This window comes from Aplidium turbinatum, chromosome 7, assembly GCF_918807975.1.
Source record: "Aplidium turbinatum chromosome 7, kaAplTurb1.1, whole genome shotgun sequence".
Classification (NCBI taxonomy): Eukaryota; Metazoa; Chordata; class Ascidiacea; order Aplousobranchia; family Polyclinidae; genus Aplidium; species Aplidium turbinatum.
Window position 1 is genome coordinate 3697755 of NC_137478.1, and position 22128 is coordinate 3719882.

General features: G+C 38.0%; 2 protein-coding genes across 2 annotated transcripts; both read left to right on the forward strand.

The window, feature by feature from the left end:
* On the forward strand, positions 1–11325 carry LOC145774550 (uncharacterized). The gene is made up of 13 exons (XM_082585816.1): positions 1–71; positions 783–901; positions 1507–1554; positions 2081–2255; positions 2558–2712; positions 3340–3517; positions 3985–4106; positions 7803–8001; positions 8662–8825; positions 9037–9085; positions 9656–9818; positions 10676–10839; positions 11145–11325. Exons 1-13 carry the CDS (start codon positions 1–3, stop codon positions 11323–11325), a joined length of 1788 nt encoding a protein of 595 aa, XP_082441942.1.
* A 792-nt stretch (positions 11326–12117) lies between these two features.
* LOC145773970 (uncharacterized) lies at positions 12118–16605 on the forward strand. The gene is made up of 5 exons (XM_082585098.1): positions 12118–12195; positions 12420–12594; positions 13364–13483; positions 14042–14144; positions 16025–16605. Exons 2-5 carry the CDS (start codon positions 12556–12558, stop codon positions 16156–16158), a joined length of 396 nt encoding a protein of 131 aa, XP_082441224.1. The 5' UTR covers positions 12118–12195; positions 12420–12555; the 3' UTR covers positions 16159–16605.
* The last annotated feature ends 5523 nt before the right edge of the window (positions 16606–22128 follow it).

Genomic DNA, 22128 nt, shown 5'->3' on the forward strand with positions numbered 1-22128 from the left:
ATGGCTATTGTTACCATGCAACGTTTAGCGCTTCAAGTGAGCAGCCGTCCAGAAAATCTGCTCCAAGCTGAGTTGGTTGAAATTTCGAAGTGTACTGTACAAACTGGTATGGACGTGTGTAGAAGTTTCCAAAGACAGTTCTAAAAGTGATGCCAGTTAGATTTGATGGATTACAATCCTCAATGCAACAAATGAATGCAGTGATTTTAAACTATTGATCTTGACACCCGGGTCATTGTAAAACGTCTACAGTCCTCAACAAAAGTTCTAAAACTTCACATTTGCCTTCTTACTTCCAATTTTCTCCTGAAGAATGTTTATTTCGACTCCTTCGCATTAATTACTATTTATGAGTAAATCAGGTTCACCACAAAATTTAAGTAGAATGCATATGTTGTGTGTCGGTGTGTAGGCAATGTGTGGCGTGTAGGCGTATACGTGGTGTGTAAGTGTGTAGGCAATGTGTGGCGTGTAGGCATATATGTGGTGTGTACGCAATGTGTAGCGTATAGGCGTATATGTGGTGTGTACGCAATGTTTAGCGTGTAAGCATATATGTGGTGTGTACGCAATGTGTAGCGTGTAGGCGTATATGTGGTGTGTACGCAATGTGTAGCGTGTAGGCATATATGTGGTGTGTACGCAATGTGTAGCGTGTAGGCATATATGTGGTGTGTACGCAATGTGTAGCGTGTAGGCATATATGTGGTGTGTAGGTGTAGTTCAGATGTGTGACTGTTGTGCAAATGCATCTGAGCCATCCAAATCTTATTCTTTTTCAGCCCCAACGTAACTGCAGAAGCCAATTGCTGGAAAGCAGCTTTCAGAGATTTGATGTTCTCAGGATCACCAGAAAGCCACATAGTGGACATTTGTGTGGATCGCTTTGTTTTATTTACAAGTAACTTTCGTCACATATTTACCTGATATACTGTTTATGTTGTTACATTGTAAAATACAAGCAGCTGTACATATCTTTCCGGTATAGGCTATTGTGCTGTACAGCCAAGAGTTTAACATGTTATTTCACACATTGTACCACGTCCATCTAACGTTGTGTTTTGTAATTTAATGATCAATGTCCTCATCAAAGCCTACTTGAATTTGAACATTCTTTAGTTTTTCTTTTTCTCTACATTTTCTTTAGAAATGAAACTAGTTTGCCCTTGTTTAAATATTCTCAAAGTAAGCAATAACTTTGCATTCTTAATATTAAATTGTGGTGATCTTTACTGCATTTACCCAGTAACAAGCAAAAAAAAAAGATAAATTGTATTGGGTAGGTCATTTTATGTAAAAAATGAATCAAACTGAAATGTAGCTTTTCCAGCCTTTGCAACAATGCATGACTATATAGTTATGGTAGCTGCATGTTTTATTGTGTTTATTTTTCTTCTATTCAAAAAATCGTCGGACAGAATTATCTGTGGGTCCCTTTCATGAGATTTTAAAATAGTTTGTCGCCGGCTTAAAAATCAGTTGTTAAATATCTATTTTGTTTTACAGGTGTCAGAACAAAGAGAAGCACAGCAAGTGTAGTTCCTCATATTGCAGGCAAGAGGAATAACTTCATCTTCAGTTTGTAAAGAGTGCATGCATTGCTCAGAGATTTAAATAAAAGACTTGGATACTTTGCGAATTACATAGCAATCCACAAATAACATTGAAGGACAAATTTTTTTAATTTTGTTACTGACCCTTCTGGAATGAATCCAGCTGTTTTTACAAGGCTGCCATAGTTCCGGATTCCTAAACTGATAGAGTCTATTTAATTGGATTTTTACTAAAAAAAATATTGCAAATTTGGTAACACAATTTTCTTAAAACGCGTTGGTTTTGGTTGACAATAGGACTCAAGAAGTTGAGATTTCACGGACAATAACAATTCAACAATCGAAAACTTCCTCTTGTTAATCTCGGTGTCGGGCCAGCGTCAGTGGTTCAAAGCCTCTATAAATATGCAAAACTATCATGGGTAGTTAAGCATTAAAAAAAAATTTTCAATCCGAAAATAAGAATTTTTTCAATCAAATCAATCAGTTGTGAAATGCAAGATTTCTGAATTATGCTTGAACTTCAGGGCCTTCTATAAACAATCCGGAATGTCCTTTTGTTGATGCCAATCAATTTACATCGCAAGTCGTTCAAGCATTAAAGTCTTCAACTCCTCGCCGATCCCTGAAACGTTTATCTTCAGTACTGCGAGGCTTCAAATCCATAATTGAATACGTCGAAAAAGTAGCTTTGTGTACAGAGTAAGTTTTTTTGGATTTGTGAAGTTTTTTACAATAAATAACTCCTTATAAGATAGCTACACAATTATTAAGGTGTTGTGACCTTACCAAAATCTTAGTATTCATTAAATCATTCCTCGCTCGAGCACGCTTTAAAGTTCGCGTTTTGTCGCTTCTTCCTTTTTCCAGACCTCTGCTATGTTGTGAAAAGTGATATTGATTTTTTCTTTGATGATCGAAAAAAAACATGACGATGATGATGATGAAAGTGAAAGTACAGTCATGATTAACCTTAGCAGTAACAAGATGTTTGTTTTATTCAGACCAACATGCGATTTGTGCAACACACACTACAGGAGTACTGAAGATCCCACTCGGGAACTGAAATGCAACGAATGTTGGCCAACTAAACTTGCTGGAATGATCAAGAACTCATCCTTGCTAAAAGAACCCGTTACGCAAATCGCTGTTAACTTAGGTAAGTTTATAAGAATCGTTACTTGAGAAGGGCTAACTGAGTATGGCCGAAAACGTTCGTAGTTTATAGTTTTATGTTCACTCTAAATGTATGATGTTAAATGCCGTGTGGTTGCTTGGTTTTATCTGTCTTTAGAAGAATCTACAACAATAATTTTGAAAATGGAGTGCAGAGCTTACTTTGATCGCGACCTGGAATCTTTTCGGAAAACTGAAAATTGTGGCATTTTGATGAGGCAAATTGTTATATTGAATTCACATGTTTGTGTCGATTTTAGTGTCATGCTGTTGTGGATATAGTTATTGTCAGAGATAACTTCTGCTCTATGGAAAAAAATATTTTTCATTTTGCCCTTTTTTTCAGAAATGCGTGTCGTACAATGTGCAGGTTTTATGGCCCGTTCTTTGCATTGGTACAAGACATAATTTAATTTATTTTATCAACGGTTATAGCCTACTTAACAAGTAGAGTCTCAAAAAAGACACAAAATACGCTTCAAGTTTAAAACTGAACATCACAAACGGATTATGTGATTCAAATTTGTACAGACCAACATACCAAAACGTTTAAAAATTTTACTAGCAATTATATTTCAATTTAACACTGTTTAATTTTTTGAATCCACAGGGAATAATATTCCAATGAGACTACTTCAAACGCCTCCATCGTTTGTGAATAGATTTTTTGCTTCCTGCATCTCTAACAACACCGAAAACCAGGTCAATTGGGGCAGCATCACAGATTTTCTCATCATTCATACATCTTGGTATGAGAATTCCGATGCTGGCTCTTGCTCTCCAAACAAGTAAGCCTTTAATGCCAATTGAATAGACTTTCTATTGGGCTTAGACTTTCTATTGCATTAAAATACCTAGTCCTCATGATATTGGCAGAAAAACCGAGTGGTTATAGCTCTGGCTTGCCGTTCTACAGGGCGCTGATTCGATACCGCTCAAGAGTATGCTGCTGCGTCTTTGGCAAGACACTTACAGTATAGGCGTACCTGAAAGCTTCCTTGCTTTCATGACCATTTAATATAAACCTTCAACTACCGGAGTAGACCTAGATACGACAAAAGTCCTCATAATATAAACGTCGGCGAGAGTGGCGCAATTGCACTGGAATGGGTTTCAATCTCGTGTACAATTTCTAGTTTTTGAGTCTGACACTTTATGCTGATATTATAGACCTTATACTTAAAGATCCACATTTTATCCAGTGTCGAGTTAGGCGGATTTTGCTGTGTTTCTACTAATAACCCTATTTTTGTAGTCCTGACGTCATCGATGAAGCAAACTGCTGGAAATCTGCTTTTAATGACGTGATCTCGAACCGGTCACCGCTTTCGGTGATTGTTGACGCATGCGTGGATCTATTTGTTGCCCAAACTCATCGTAAGTATGTTTTGTCATAGTTAATTTTTCCAACGCGTCTTTCCAAAGAAGTCTGCTATTAAATGCCTTAACGTTTTGGAAGCAAACATCCTTAATTCTACCTTTCACAATGCTTGGTGAAAATCTTGTAGTTTCTCAATTTCAATCAAAATTAATGCGGCTCGCAATCTAGCGAGCGGAATTGTTGTTGTTTCGTTTGTGAACACATTCGCTTGACTCTATTTGACTCTATTTGACTCTATTTGACTCTATTTGACTCTATTTGACTCTATTTGACTCTATTTGACTCTATTTGATGTCGCGTCTGTAGTTTTTAAAGCCAACTATTTGAGATTCTTTCAATTTAGAGCAAGGCTCTGTTGTAAATCTCTGACTTGACAATTTTTAATTCTGTTCGTATGGTAACTGCGTTATGCTAAGCCTACAGTAACCACTCGTAAAAAGTATAAGGCATATAACCGATTCTGTAATATCAACCAATCAGCTTCGCTCATCACCACAATATGTAAATGGCTGAGCACTCTGGCTTTTAACTCTGTGGTTTTAGAACCAAATATACAGGTATAGGGTTTGCAGCATTAAACAAGATTAAGCTATAAATTTTCAAACACAGTAGCAAGAAGTTTGCTTGAACAAAAACCACAGGATTCGTATTATGAATAATAAAATCTGTTTATAATCATGGCTTAGTTGTAAACAAAACTACATAACCAGCTCAAAAAAACTATAATTTGTAAATAACATGCAGCTGTGATTAAGCGTTAACACAAAAACAACAAGTTAATAGACGACTAGGCCATGTATACTGAAATAGAAATAAAAGTACTCCATGGTACTACGAAGTCTCCAATTTTCCGGTTTTGAAAGAATTCCGTAAAACCGGAAAAAAATCTAATCCAATCTCGGACAAAAGCAAGGAATCTTTACTTGAAAAAATGGGAAACGGGAAATCAAAAAACCAGTAAATCCAGGAAACTTCAGAAACCGGGATCTTAGTTATTAACCCTATTTAATATTCTAAACCAATTTGAACAACTTTTTAATTTATAAGCTGTCTTCTTAACAGTTTGTACCTCGTCTGTTCAAAACTGTCACCCATGTCTTCAAGGACATCCTACTGAGCCTGCAGTATCTTGACTTGTGCATTGAATAAATGTTATAGCCTGAACACAAAATACAATTATTGTCACAATTTTGGCTAATATAGAAAATAATGTGTTAGCAGGCTAACACTTTTTTTTAATTTCAGCGATGATAAAGATCATTTCTAAGCGACAAATGGAACCTCCGAGAAAGTATAAAACAGGTATAAGCATTTAGTTTTGCTTTTAAAATAATGCAAGGCAGCAGATTCGAACCAAAAATGCCCACCTTCGATTTTGCAATCTTTGATCTAAGCAATCTTGGACCACCTAAGCTATAAAATCTTTTCGATTGAGACTCTAATTAGGCCTATACCTAACCAGGATATTGAAAATGGACCCAAAATACGTTTTCCCAACTTTGCAACGCAGCAAGAACTCAATACGACTTCAAACTTGCAAAAATCCTTCTGTTTCCAACTCCACAACTCTACTATAGTATAAATATTGCTTAATCAGGTTCGTAAATAGAGTGTTTCTCATACTGTGCGTCGGAATACTCTGGTTAGGGGCGCAGTCAGGGTAGCAAAGGGGCAATTTCTCTTTTCCCAAATATTTTAAATAAACATTTCAACTTGTGTTAAAGGATTTTTTGATAGAGTTTTACTTTTGATTTGGGCTGAAATTACTTTCAGAATGCTCCACTTTGAGATATTTGTTCAAAAATTCCCAGGGGAGGCTCTCCTCTGAGTGCTTCTCCTTTGCCAACTCCTTCCCTGCTCACTAACATGTGCAATAATGTTGATTTACCCCCCCCCCCGAGATTTTGAGTTGGCTACCCCCCTGGTCCTGGTACGTTGATGCAAGACACGCGTCACACACCGTTTGGTTTCATGACAACAATAAAGAATTGGGTTTGATTCAGTGCAGTTAATTTTGTAACTGAAGTAAAAAATCATCTAAAAGCTAAATAATTTAACGATTTCATTATCACAATGCCAGATCTTTTCCTGATTACACCACAAGACAAGCAATACAACTACGGACTATGTGTTGTCAATATGTGGCGCAGTTTGCAGACCATTAAAGTTTTAGTGTTTAATTCTTGCGACTTAAACATTATAGAAGCATATAATTTAAGGGAAAATACTTTGCAATTTAAGTATCAATTCCAATACTGCTACAGTCGTTTCCCTGATTTAGTTTCTGGCGTTTTAATAATGTTGAACCATAGGCATACGAAGCCGAGTAATGTGATTAAGTTTAACATCTTCAAGTTTATTACATATGGAAACACAAAACTACGCAACAAATTAAGTATCGAACGTTTTCGACATCACAAGATGTCCTCTTCAGTCCTCTTCATCATAAGATGTCCTTTCATTTTAATAATGTGTAGCACCTAATTCTCTCGTTGTTATTTTAGTGCCAATATGCAGAACAGAAGTAAAATACATTATTACGCTGAATACGTTCTTTCGAAACTGAGTTCTTATGTAACTTCAGCGCTACTATTTCATTATTATCATTAGTATGACCAGTGCCGGTCTTAGGGTTTTTCGGGCCCTGTGCGGAATATGCTTTTGCGGGCCCCAATGACAATAATCCAATTCAGTGGCGTAGCTAGGTACTTTGAAAGGGGAGGGGCGGCGGTGGCGGTGTGATCGCCAAAGACGACAACCAGCGGCGGGGGGTCTGGGGGGCCTCCCCCAGAAAATTTTGAAAAATTACTTTGAATTTGGGACATTCTGAGAGCATTCGTATTCGTATGCATTCGTAGTTCATATGCATTCGAGCATTCGTAGGTTCAACAAAAATTTAAGTATGAATATTACTGTGCAATGGTGCTGTCCGGTGGCATAGCAAAAGGATAAGATCATGCTTTCTTTGGCATTTTTCGGAAATAAAGCTATGTCTCAACAGTAGGCTATGTTGAGTCTGGATGCAACCTATTTCGTCCCTTGAAATCGTGTAACAAAATTAAATTTCGACTTATTTCGTCCCCTGAAAAGATCGAGAAATTTTGAAATGTTTGCGGCAACTCCGATCAGCGATTTCGGCCATGTCGTTTTTTTTTCTCGATCTTTTCAGGGTACGAAATATTCAGGTGACGAAATAGGTTGAATTCGTTGAGTCTCTATGTTTTCTTGTTGCGAATTCCTTTGTTGAATTCACTTGTTGAATTTTTCCTTTGAAAATGACAAAATTACTGCATTTTCTGAGTAAATTGCGGGCCGCCTAATTTGCGGGCCCTGTGCGATCGCACGGTTTGCACATCCCAAAGACCGGCACTGGTATGACCTAGTGTAATAGCAAACCGACGTTGAACATTTTATTAATTGGATTGCACGCACGCTTTCAATTTAGATTGTAGACTTGTAGCGCCAGTTTTTCTAGAAAGTTCTAGACCAAAACTTCAAATCAAATTTTAAGCTTCTTTTGTTGCTTTTTTCTTTTTTTTCTTGTACCTGTCCTACAAAAGAGGGGTAGGCTAAAACTCTAATTTAATCTTCGTTTATTTTGTTGTTTCGTATAAGTTGTTTTCTCAGCTTCTTCAAGACTACTGTAAATTCAGTTATACAATTACTGACCAAAATTGTGATGTACTTTGCAGAACGAAATATCAACCCAAGCTCAAAAGCAACTTTAGACAACCCAGATTGCCCTCCTGTGGATCCTGAACTCTTCAAGACATTGTTTTTGCAAGCTTTGTCCTCCAGCTCATCTCATGGAGATTTTCTTCCGCATGATACAGTCCTGGAAGACTTTTCTTCGGTCATTAAATTTGTAATGAAACAAGCGATTTGCACAGGGTTAGTTAAACGTAATACATTAATAATAATATTATTATTTTGTGATTAATAATATGATTATTGATATTTTTAAATAATAACTATAATAGAGCTAATAAATGTTATTACATAACGCAGGGATGCGTTGCTATTAGAGGTTTACAAAGCAGCTAAATTAACGCAGCTGAGTCAATTCCTGCCCTAAATCTGTCCTCTCAATATTGAAAGCTAAACAGGAATGAAATTTGATACCACTTTTGAAAAGTTGCCGATTTGACCTAATGCAAGGTTATATCCGAATTAAAACCTTTTTGCAATGCACTTGGTTACATCTCTATACGGCTGCTTTGATACTGTCTACTTTGTAAAGCCCGGAGGAGCAACTCATATCTGCGATGGATAGGCTACAACGCTATACTGTATAAAAACACACACAATTATTATTGGTTGACTTTGGTTCCAATTTCGCGTGAAAGAGTTGACTTAACTTGTCTTGAAACATCAATGTACTTGGTGCATGGTTACAGCAATGTAGTATTTAAAATTTGGAAACGTAATTATGCAGCCTATACAAGAAACTACGTTTGTGGCACTTTGAACAGTGGCCAGGTAGAGGGCATTTTAAAACTATTGTGGTGTAGTTCTAAATAACATTTATCTACAACAAAATCTTTCCAACAGGCCAACCTGTGATGAATGTGATGTACGGTTTTCTAATCCATTTTTGCCAAACCAAAAACTCAATTGCAATGAGTGTTGGCCAACCAGACTTGCTGGAATGATAAAGAGCTCCTCTCCTCTTAAAAACGCTTCAGTCGCGGCTGCACGGGCAGTGGAACACTCAGGTACATATTTAGTCAATTTACGAATGTCTGCTGGAGTGTTTGGCCAAAAATTATAAACTTTCTTTGCTGCTCTTTCTCGTCAAAGGTACCTCTCACGATTACAATTTTCATTCAATCTGCTTATATTTTTTAGATTAGTGCTCCACTATTCTAGCTTAAATTTTGTTAATATTGCGGCTACAAGTTGTCAATTCATTGTTTTTCATTAAAGATGCATTGCCAACAAAGCTCCTATGTGGAAGCAAACACGTTGACATCAGGTGAGCTATTATTTGTTGAAGATCATTTTTAGTTTCTGAAATTTGCATTTTTAAACAGCTGAGACAAGTGCGCTTTGTACGAGAAAACTCAGTTTCATTTTTTTTTGGTTTTACGTTTTATCTTCGACTATCAACGCAAAAAATATCTCTTCCAACGTTGCAGGGGTTTGGAAAAGATAGAAACGACAAAACGAGAATGTTAAAGCGTGCTTGAGACCGAAATGATAACTGAAATGCCTACAAGGATTTTGGAAGGGTCACAACACCTTGGGCAACTGTAAAAAACGAAATAACGGAAATAAATCTGTTTAGAAAGAGAGATCTTTCTGAGGTCACCACAAGCCTGACTACTCACTAGAGAGCTTTTCGTATTACTAATCACACTGGTGTAACCTCCACAGTCCACATATGTTTCTCGGCAGTCGAGTGTACGAAGAATTGACAGAGATAGACACGTGTTTCGCCCATGAGGCTGGGCTCGTCAGTATCGCACCACTAATTCATGCCACAGGCTCTCGACCGCTGCGTTTGCCGGTCAGTTACAGTAAATTCTTCCCTTTATCTTTGTAGCATTGGGCGAGATGACTACATCAACTTAAACTTAACCGGCAATGAGGAATTGATCATTTGGGGATCAAGCGTCAATGACGTCACAAGTGTTGATCAATCCTGTCGCTCCTCTTTGAGAACTCGCTTCTCTTTTCAATCATCTTCATGCCAACCACTTGTAGAGGTAATGGCAATGCTTTAATTGCAGACTTTTTTTACAAAGTAGCTGTTTTGCAATATCACAATGGACTGATATTTGTGATGCTGACAAAGTGTGAATTTTTCTCATAAAAACAAGTTTGCTTGAAATTTATATGACTTGATGCGAGATCTTGCTCATTCTGAATTCTAAAATGTAGCATATTTCCTAAATTTAATCCAACGAATGTCAGGTTTGCTGTTCGTGTAACATATATTGGCCACTTCTTACAGTAGAACCCCGCTACAAATGCAATCAACGTTTGCTTAGAATCTAACCTGCTTTCGTATAGATCCTGGGGTGAAACTTCATGAAAGAAATTGTAAGCATTGTGAACTGTTAACGATTTATTTGATGTAAAGTAGTGGTAGATCCAACATGGGGGACGATTGCCTCCTCTACAACACAAAATTAACTTTATTCATAGTGTATTCGCAAGGTCAGGTTAATATAGACCAACAGATCATTGTGTTTTGTTAAAGGCGCCCCCCCCCCCCCCCCCCCCCTTGAGGTTACTTGCTACACCCGGTCCTGACATATTCATACAACTTATGTTTCTGAACAAAACATAATATATCACTGCTACAAAAAGTACTCAATGCCAAGCAAAAAGCCAAGCAAAGTAAATTACATCAAATTCAGTTACTATTTTCTAATAACCTCTTCAGCCAATTTCTCATTTAATTTATTTATTGCTAAATTATTACTAACAATTATTTACTATTATTATATTAGTATTATTATTTTTATATTATTATGATTTATTATTAATAATTAAAAATTTTACTATTATTATTATTTATTTATTTTATTTATTCATGTTCCTATGTAATTTATTGAAGGTCAGGAATAGTATGATGCACTTCACTTACACGTTGAGAAAAGCGCTTCCTCCAACGTTTAGACTGGCAACAGACACGTACGTTGACAGTACAATGAACATCACATGCACCTATGAAATGAGACAAGAGGTTTCTGCCAGCTCTAATTTATTTCCTGTCGTCCGGTAAGTGAGACATAGCCTCGACTTGATTTGATAATATCCCGATATTCAAGCTCAAATCTCGCATTAAAACATTGTATTTATTTCTCATCAATTTGTTTTTCATTCGTTTGGTCACATCTCATTGTGGGTCGCAAGAAAACATTGCAATAAAAGTGGGTCCTGAACTTTAAAAGGCTGATGGGAAGTACCAATATCCAACATAAAGGATATCATCATCATTGTTATGTAACACTTCAAATCTCAAACTTTTAACTAAGTAATTTTTAAACTTGCGTCTTCGATACGACTATTAAATTTTTTCACAGAAAAATCTCTCTTCCCGGACGAAGGAACATTGGAGACTTTGACATTGCTCTTGGTTTCTATGACAACCGCTTTGTGACGCGTGTTCCTAGAAACTCAACGTCATTCATAGCAACCAATGTGTTCTTAGCAGGCCACATTGACATAGATGCAGATGACATTTCTTTACAGGCAAGCGAATAAAACATTTATGTTACTTTTATTTAGCCTATTTTCATTAAACTTGTAAAGGTTAGTCAGTTACATTTGCAAAGCACTTGCAACACCGCCTTTGAAAATGCAAGCCATAGTCGACTAAGAGATTGTTTTAGTGAAGCTCTGTTATACAGTCACAACAAATCCAATTCTAATTTATTTGTTAATTTGTTCCACACTTTTCAAAACACTAAGATTTTCTTTTTGTTCATATAACTTTTACAATTGTTTCTTTTTAGTTTTTAAAGTTTAAAATTTGCAAACTTTTTCTGAAAATAATATATTATTTAAAAATATAAAACATACATTCACTCAAAGAACCGACCTCATGACCAATGACTATCCGAAATATAGAGAAAGAATACAAGTTTTGTTTGTGTATCCTCGTTGTTTTTGCTTTTGTATGATCAATTCCAAACACGAAAAAATATCAAACTGCTCGCAAAGTGCAAAGTATTTCAGACACAAGACGCAACAGTTAAAAACAAGAAAACATTACAACAGAACCATAAATGAGAAGAGTGATACCAGGAACACTTAAAATATTAGGCGCCACGTAGATTTTTTACATTCATTATGAACAGCCTTATTCAAACAGAAAATTAAATTATTAAAACTTCTGTTGTGAGTCTGCGTGTGTGCTTCATTGTTTCTTCAGGAAAAACTTTAGGTAGTGCTTGACATTCTGATTTTAGTTAGATTTTGCTCTTGCTAAAATATAAGTCACATACAAGTAATTTAAAATTGCTGGTACTGTCTTTTCACTCTTTATTGTTTGAATTGATAGGCACTCCATTGTTGGGTATCGCGTTCTCGCTTGGACAGATTCAATGCACGGTTGGACCTTGTACGCAATGGGTGAGAAGTAGCGACAACGCTGTGTTCTTTGAGTAATTCAAAGTGAAGATTCAACACTAATGTTCAAGTGTTCTAAACAGTTGAAGTAGGCTACCCAGCAGCCTAAACTTAAGTGGCTCATCAAAGATCTTCTTGTATTTAGAATGAACTATGTTATACAGTAGGTCTCTCTCTGCATGTAATTACTTTATTGTGAATATGGTAACAATATGTTTTGATTGTAGGTGCCCCACTTATAGTACAGTGCGTGGGCTACGAAACCCAATTGTGGAGAATGGAAGATCGACTACAGTTAGGTTCAAGTTCCGTAGGGGAATATTCCAGCGTTTCAAACGAGCTCCTATCTATGCGCATTGCCTCATGAGAGTTTGCAATAATAAAGTGGAAGATTGCGAATTTGTAAGTAGATTTTAATCAACAAAGTGGAAGGAATATTTACAATTTATTTTGAACAATTTCTAGGTGTAAGTTTTATTTGGTTTTCTATTTCAACGTGCATAGACAGTTTGTCAATGAAATGCATCTCCTGCTATGTGTATGATGACCGCGTCAATATGCCAAATAACGATTTGAATCAAAGTTCTTGGTTGGTTGGTTTTGAATCTTTATCCTCGGACTGACAAAGTCTTGATAGGTTATTCCTGGTTGATTGACAGAGTGAAGTTTTTCTATTGTTGAAGTGCTCTTGCAGGGGAATTATTCCATTCACTGGGTAACACTGAATGGAGAGCAGTCCTGAAATGCGTTGCTCAAGCGCACACCCAGAGAGTCGAACCAGCGCCGCTTAGTCGGGCGCGTAACCACTGAGCTAACGGGGCGCCATAATCCATTTACATTTTAAGTACAAAATTAAGTTACAATTGAATATCTTAACTTTCGCAGAAAAATATTTAAAAAAAATTGGCATCTGAAATTCTTAACAGCTGAGTCTCATAAACGAAAACTGCTTATAAATCACATAGGCTATTGCAAGCACAGACGATATTTTGCAAAAGTAACCGTAACGAACCTAGTTTTTCAAGAATTATGTGCTGTAGGTCTACCATAGCGGTAGGCTTGATAACTATGGTATGTCACTTAACACCTAAGCCAGTTTGCTTTCTTATCATAAAGTTACATTTGCACATTGCCTTTCGTTTTTCATTTGCATCTAATTTTCCATTTTTAGCATTGCCAAAACCCTCTCGTAAGAACAAGACGAGAAATAATGAACAAAGTCTACAGTGAAGGAAAATTGATCACCACTGGACCTCTGATGGAAAGAACTAAAAAGACGTCCTGTGAATCGGTACCACAATGATTTTAATAACGTTAAATAACATAATATTAACATTACTTAAGTTGCATTAAACCACAAAGAAACGTTAAACTTTCTCGTTCTCTTTTTTTTCACTAGCTTTATCCTTTCGGGATCGATATGGCAACACATGGGCTTTAACACTCTTGGCCATGTGCTAGTTTGTCGTGCAGAGAATAAAGTGATTTTCTTTCAGGCCGTTCTCGCTATCTGCATCCAAATACTTGAAAATGTAGATTTGATATAAAATACAAAAGAACAAAACAAATACACTTAAATATATAATGATTTTCTTTTACTTGCATAAGAGCCTTTAGAATGTAGGTGAGATATAATCGCATTAGTACCCAATTGTAATTTTTGCTATCCTTAGTAAGACATATGTTTTAATATACAAAAGCATAGTTGAAGATGAGACACGTTTTTGAGGTGATATTGACTGGAAATACTATGCATATGTAAATCTATGTATGCTAGATATACGCCGATTTCCCAATATGCATTATTTGGTGGACTGTGTTTTAGTTTACAGTATATATTAATTTGTAGGACGCTAAAAAATGCACAGATGTTTGCAATGTTCAAGATGGAAATGTATTGTGTTTATGCAACGCTGGAAGGACGCTCTACAGCGATGGACAAACTTGCTTGGGTAAACAGAAAATGCCAAGACAGCAAAATCCGTCATTTTTACATTGATTCAACGTTGAATCAATGTAAAAATGACGAATTTTGCTCTCTGGGCGTAGATTGTTTTCATTTTGATAATGTTTTGGCAATTTATTGGCTTTAACGCCAGTTTATGGTTTCTTATCAAAAACTTTTAAACAATTTTTTCAGTCCTTTTGGTTTGAAACTAAAGTCAGAATTGTCTAAGAAATTAAAGAAGCGTTTGTGAAAGTTATCTCCAAAGATGATGCCTTCAACATTTAGTTGCAGAATGGTCACTCCTTGACCTACAACAGCTGGTGCTGTTCGCCCTGATAAGGGCGCTGTGCTTGGTCTGGGGGTACCATTCTGATGATTGTTCTTCCGCAAAAGGTGAGCCGTAAAGCCCTAAACCCTGGCCATCCGCTACACACAACCACGCTGAGGGTTATAGGCGAATTCTTCGTAAATAATTCTTCGTAAAGCAATTCTTCGTAAGCAATTCTTCGTAAAACAATTGTTCGTAAACAGTTGTTGGTGAAATGAAATCCGTAAAGGAATTTTTCGTAAAGCATTTCTTCGTATACATCAAATCTCCATTGCATGCACGAATAAATGCTTTGGGAAGAATTGTTTTACAAAGAATTAACTTTACGAAGAATTGTTTTACGAAAAATTGTTTACGAAGAATTGCTTTACGAAGAACTGTTTACGAAGAAAACGTCGGACACCTACGCTGAGATATCTACCAAAGCAGCGGCTAAAATCAAGAAAGCCATTTGTACGCGCTGCACAAGACCTTCTGGCAGCCTCTGGTGGAAGCCCTAGCAAACAGTGGTGCCACGCGGCGTGGTGCGAACAATGGTCAAGCAGCACGTCCCCACTTCGCCAAGTATTCAGATCCCCGTCCGAAAACCAGCTGGGACATGGCCTCTCTAGACTTGCCTCATCAAGGCGTAACCGTTTGCTCACTGGTGTTGGACGCTATGGTGCAGACATGTTGCGCTGGGGCTTGGCAGAGAGTGCTGCTTGTGAGTGTGGCGAAATGCAGACGGCAGCCCACATTATCAAGGATTGCCGGTTATACAGACCACCCCATGGTATGGAAGGCCTAATTTCCATCGATGACGACACCAGGCAGTGGCTAACCAACGGATGCCCTGACATATAGCGACAATACGAGCGAAGAAGAAGAAGAAAATCTCCAAAGGTCGCTTGCATAGCTGAGTTGTGAGAGCTCTGCTTCGACATTCGATAAGAGTCTGGTTCGACACCGCTCAAGAGCATGTGGCTGTGTCTTTGGCACGACACTTAAACACATGCCGTCGATTGCAGAGTGGCGCTCTATTGACTATAGCTCTTGATTTCTCTCACGATTAGGAACATACGCTGTTCTAGAGAGAAGTGCCTACCGCTCTTCATAGGACACTGGCCAGCTGATTTGCACTGAACCTCCAAAGCGGTATTTCGATTTGGAAGCTGCCATCAAACAAAACTTTGAAAAATCTACGCCACTGGGGTCAAGTCATTCCTAGTAATAAAGGAATAAAAATAAATCCTAGAGTCAAGATGGTTGCATAATGCATATACACAGGGCATTGTTGTTAAAAAGATAGGAATGCTCACATCATATTAGGGACACCAGGCCTACAGCAGAGTCACCACTGACCGGTTGCTTCATCTTGACCACTTTTCTTAACCAACGATTCAATCCAATCTTTAAAAACGTGATGATGGTACGAACTTTGTACCATTCTGTTTATCCGGGTGTTAAACCGAGATCGCATAACTAGGAGACAAAAGTTTTATCAAACTAGTCATTCCATTGTTACTACAGATAAGTTACTTGCTTGCATTTTTAATAGAATTTCACTTTTTTTTCAGACAACAAGTTTTTGGAAGAATACCACACAATATCACACTGGCCTCCTGCGTATATAGTTTGTGCTTCTGTGTTTGGGGGAGGTTTTCTGCTTTTCCTTCTTGTGCTGGTTCTACATCAAAAGAAAACAAAATAGCCCTGCAACGTTCTATTCATTTTTTTTATGTTACCCTCAAATATTTTTGCAATTGTTTTTAATAGCCTCACTTCATTGAACCTTTAAAAGTGTAATTTGAGGGAATACTGATGAAGTCTGTTTTCGGATGGAGAGAGCTCTAAGGACACCATCTTCTTTACATTGATTTAAGAGGAGTTTTTTTTTCCTGAGAATAATATTTGTTTTGACAAATGGCCCACTATTTTCAAATATATTTGGAATCAGATTAAGAACACTTCGCTAAAATAATATGTCGAGTTTATCTGATACATTAGTAGAGTTGTATTTAAAAATTACGCAACGTGCAGGTTATATTATAATGCATTTCATTTTTATGGCTGCGATATTGTTCAAATTATAAATTTCATTCCCCGAGTATCGTGAATCAAGCCTACTGAAGAGAACTCTTGTCAGTCAATACTGATATTTCTAAGCATTCCAGCGATCTTGAAATGGTGTTTATTTACTATGTTTTCACTTTTTCACTTTTGTTTGTAAATTGTAATTTGTTGCTTGTTTGTTTTGTGAATAAAAACGGTTGAAGAAAATTCTTCTTCTTGCACAAATCTTTGAAGAAAATTGCCACCAACAATACCGATGACATTTGCTGCTACGGCAGTGAAACCCCTTTTCTACCTCTTCGATTTCAATAATGGTCTTTATGGTGCATAAATAACATAAATGGGTGAACGAAAAATTGTTTCCAGAAACCAACACCTCCAAAGGACGTAGCTAGGAATAGGCTACTGAAAATGAATTCGAAGCAGTCAAGATTAATTGATTAAATCTTTATCCTCGGACCGGGAAAGCTTCTTGCAGAGCTTAATCCTGGCAGTTTCGCATACTTGTAGAGGCTTTGAACCACTGACGCAGGGCTGGTCACCGAGATTAACAGAGTAAAGTTTCCGATTGTTGAAGTCTTGTTGCCGGAAACTATTCCATCCATTAGATGCCGCTGAATGGAGAGCAGTCTTTAACGTGCGTTGCTCAAGCACACACCTCGAGAGTCGAACCAGCGCGGCTTGATCTTGAAGCTTCTTCTTTCACGAAGTCACGCGCTAACCAATTGAGCTATCAGGGTGGACTGGGCAGTGTAGATATGGATTTTAAGACCTAAGCATTCACTCAGTCCTAAAATTATTGCAGTCACTCTTGCAAGGAAGAAAAACTATTGCGCATTTTATCAGTTGCAAACCAATATGTGATAAGTCGCTAAGATGCATTGCTTTTAACCACAAGGTCAAAACATCTAATTCTAAACCTTTGGCCTTATCTATGAGAACTAAACACAGTGACTCCACAGTACTGGATGACTTGATTAAAATCTACAAACAAATGAGCAATATGGGCAATTGTGCAACGAGTATCAAGTTTAGAGCTTCCATACTAACCACTTGATTGCATACCACATTGTATCCCCCCCTAGTAAACCAGTCTTTATTTACGTTATTTCATCGTCTTGAGACGTTGAATCAACGTAAAATAATGATTTGCTTGCCGGCATAGTTATCAATGGACAGTCAACTGCTCTTCATGCAAAGTGACCAGATATCTGCTCTCACACCGTGGTTTGATTTTTATTACTCGTCTTCTCTATTGCTGGCCAGGTCTATGTGTTAAGTTATATGTTTCCAGATATGAATCTATGGAATGATATGACTTTATGGAATGCTAGCTGAAGGTGCTATTGCTATAGCGAAATCGTTTTTTAATAAAGTACATTAAGAGGTTAAAGTGGTGTGCTAATGCCAGCATTTGATAAATGCAAAATAGCAGTGCCATCTGTATGGAAGGTCGTCACGATAATTTTGCAGCAGCCTACTTGTAGAAGGTTTTAATTACTGACTTTGACCTAGTCACCAAAAGTGATAGTTTGACATTTTCACCGCCATCAACGACGCACTGCGTACTGTGACTGGATGCCTGCGTCCCACTCCGACAGACAGCCTACCCATCCTAGCAGGCATCCAACCCGCTGAGCTACGCCGTAAAGGAGCCACGATTTCTCTCGCTCGCCGCGCTCTGGACCCCGACCATCTACTCCATGCAACATTCAAGCGACCACCACCTATAAAGCAGCGGCTGAAATCAAGACGCCCCTTTGTGCCTGCCGCACAACAACTACTTAAGAACGCAGAAGAACTTGGTTTAAGTGCGGCACACTGGACGAACCACATGTGGAACACGGAGTGGCAAAATCACACCTTCACGCTCCGTGACTTCATACCCGACGCCGATCCCCGCCCACCAGGGATGTCCCTCGCAAGGCTTGCGTGGGTCAGGCTTAACCGCCTGCGAACTGGCGTCGGCTGCTTTCGTTCGGACATGCACAAGTGGGGCCTGGCTCCTTCATCAGAATGCGAGTGTGGTGCCACTGAACAGACCGCAGACCATGGCATCCACCACTGCCTAACCCACCGGCCTCCACACGGTGCGCATGATCTGAGGGTCCTGGACGACGAGACTGCTGAGTGGCTGATGATTTCCTGTCCTGCAATCTAGCCTGGAAAGATCACTCATACGCCATCACTTATAGTTGAAGTGCTGCTTGTAAATTGTTTGGTCCATCAAATCCCGCTAAGATTGTATTTGAAACAAACCGTTTACCCACGCCTAGACTTGAACTATCAGCCCTTGGTTTTAACTTTTCTTTTATGGTCTTTATTGTCTACGATATGAATGAGGAAAACATCGACACAGTGCCAAACACTTCTTTTTTTAGACGTTTCTTTTTATTAAGTAGTCGTAGCTCTGCATGCATGTACTATTAATGATGAAATAAACATTGTTGTTTATTGTTAATAACGTCTTTCATACGCTCAGCATCCAAAAACCAACAAGACTATCGAAAAACCATTTTAAGTCACGCTTTCGTTTCAGCTGTTGCTACAACGTGACAGTTTGCAAGTGACGCGTAAAAGCATTTCGTGACTTTTCGTATCACTGTTTTCTTCACTCGTGTCCCAGTGTGAGAACAGTTATGAAAATATTGAAATATGTGACATATTGCGTGCGTGACGATTTGTTTAGGCTGTTTACGATACTTTATAAATTATAACAGTAACGTCCATAGCAAATCACAGGTTGATTTGAACAACTGAAGTGGACCATTGTTGCGCCGTGTGGATTAGTTTAACACGCCAAGTGTGCAACACGCAGCCTTGCAGGTAGCCTACCTGAAAGCAGATTTAGCTTTGCACAATTAGGTGTCAATCGCTTTAGTTTTAAATAGACATCTCTTCAAGATTGCAACAACCAGAAATTACAAATGGCAAATTAGGATCAAGATTTAGTTAAAAAGTGTAGGATCATTATGGAATGGCCTAGTCAATGATGCTACTAAATGTCAGTGGGAGAAGAAAACATAGCACGGTTTTTAAGAACACTGGGAATGTCTTTTGTGCAAACGACACAATTGTAACGTAAAATATAAGCAAAAGAAAGGCAGGGCTTCCTATTGCATATGACTTATCCCTTGATACTTTATTACTTATACCCTTACTCAACTTTGTTGGATATCATTGTCAACTGTGCACTGTCCTTTCCAATGATTTCAAATGTTTTTCTGAACATTGGTTAGTTTGGTTGGTTTTGAATCTTTATTCTCGGACTGACAAAGCCTTGATAGTTTATTCCTGATAGTTTCGCATACAGGTAGAGGCTCTTGACACAGGGCTGGTTACCGAGATTGGCAGAGTGAAGTTTTCCGATTGTTGAAATGTTGTTTACCGGGGAATTCTTCCATTCACTAGGTGCCGCTGAATGGAGAGCAGTCCTGAAATGCGTTACTCAAGCCCTGTTGGAAGTGTGAGTCTTTGCTTTGTTGTCTTCGCTCGAGTTGGTGGCTGCATGTGTTTATGCTTTAGTAGGTAAGTGATTATTAAGAGGAATTTTTGTTATATATTTACTTTGCTTTGATAAAGTAGATAAATGGGGATTCAACTGGTATGTTTGCACATACCGTGTATTTGAAACAATCACAAATAAAGCGAACCTTGGAGCAAAAAGGTTGGAATGCCTGGTTAATCTACAGTAATCAAAAAATAAAGAGCCCGAAGTAAATACTAAACTCATGTTCAGCAAACGTTTCGAAAACTATACTGTTTTCATTTTCAGTGCTATTTAGTGTGACATTTATAGCACTGAAGGAGGGGCTCCGAGAGGGGGGAAGTCGGGCAACTTTCCTCCCTAGCATAAGATTGTAAAGGAAACACCAGTAGTTTTTTGTTTTGTCACTTTTGAGGGGGGCCCATTTTTACTACTAGGCCTACAATAAAAATCTACCAACTTAAAAATAAACAAATTTTTGAATAAAATACGTAGTTCCAAGTATTTTTCGATTAACGTAGGTGCTACTTTAAATCAAGAACAAATCATTCTCGTATTAATTAAGGTAGGTTATGTTAATTAAACTGCTTCAAGACATAAGATCTGATTAAGCTTACTGACTTCAGTATTAATGAACCGTTTCTGTTGTTTTAACTTGAAAACTGGTGCTGCTTTGGCTAAGCGTGTAACGTACTATTTCTGCTTGACCAACTTAACCTTGACTTCAAAAACTGCTTCGGCCAGGTAGCCTATATGATAATGGATGTCCAACATGTCTGGAAGGGGAAAGATGTTCATGTAAGATTAAAGGAAGTAAAACCTTTCTGCCTATTTTCTTCTTATGGATGTCACTGCGAAAATCTAGTTGGAGTTCACTTCATAGTGTGCAGTTGGGACTTGTGGAATAAATTTAGACAAGTTGTAGCCCACAATAATGACATTTTGGATGAGTTAGTACTTTTAAAAGAAAGCTAGACAGCAAGCTTGAGCTGTAAACCGGAGCGCACTATACCCCATGATCTCTACTCAAAAAAATCATTGATTGCAACTTTCGAAACATTTTTCTAAAATATTTTCGTTGGTGAGCAACATTGCCTTGAGAATTGTTTACGTAAACCGGTAGGCCTATCTCGAACGGCTGCGAGTTGAAAACGTGGTTTTAGCACATAGAAATTTGTAAAGAATTGTTTACGCTCCACGATGACTCAACACCTATCGAACAGCCTATGCATAACCTACTGCGCATCAAATCAGACTATGCAAAACCTTTATTACAGTGATCCGTAACTTTGCATTGCAAAAGGTCTGGAATGGATTAAGTGCTTTGTTGAGCTATTTTCATTGCCTGTAGGCCTATTGTCTGCATACAATTTTTTCTCCATCTATGCTAAAGTTACCAGCTACAACAATTTTGATTCGCATTTGAATGGAACCAAGCCTACTGGCACGCAGGTTTGTCATGAAATGGAGACCATTATCATCGACCCAACAATGGCTCTTCCAGGATTCCATACAACAATAGGTAGCAGCTAACAGGATCATCAGCAAGCACGCTCGCACTTCCCAAACACTACATAGGTGGGGTAGGCTACTCTCAGTAGCTCTGGATGCCAACACTGCGAATCCAACATTCAGGACGTCGATCACCTGATCAAGGATCGCCCAGCCACCAAAATCAGTGGCGGATATAGAGCAGTAGGCTACATGAATGTGGCAACATTTTTAAACACTGGTTGAAGCGCCAACAGCACCGCATATGAGATGTGCACACCATACGACTCTAGGCCTACAAGTTTTTCTAGTTAAAATAATGAGCAACAATGGCAATTTTGTCGCAAGTGTACTCTAGTGATCTTTGTTGATTTCATATAGAAAGATGTTTTTTTTCATATCGAAAGGTTTATTAAAATCTAAACTTTAAACTTTTAAAGGAAATCAATTTCACTCTGAGGAAAGTAGGCCAAGTTCAGCTTAAGACACATGATGCAATGTATGATACAAATTCGTTGCTTTTATTTCTGCTGAAAATTGTTTCTTTTTGGGGGGCCCATTTTTCGTATTGTTTCCCGACCAGTCCTGATTTCTCTCGGAGGCCCTGCACTGAAGATGATAACAGTGTTA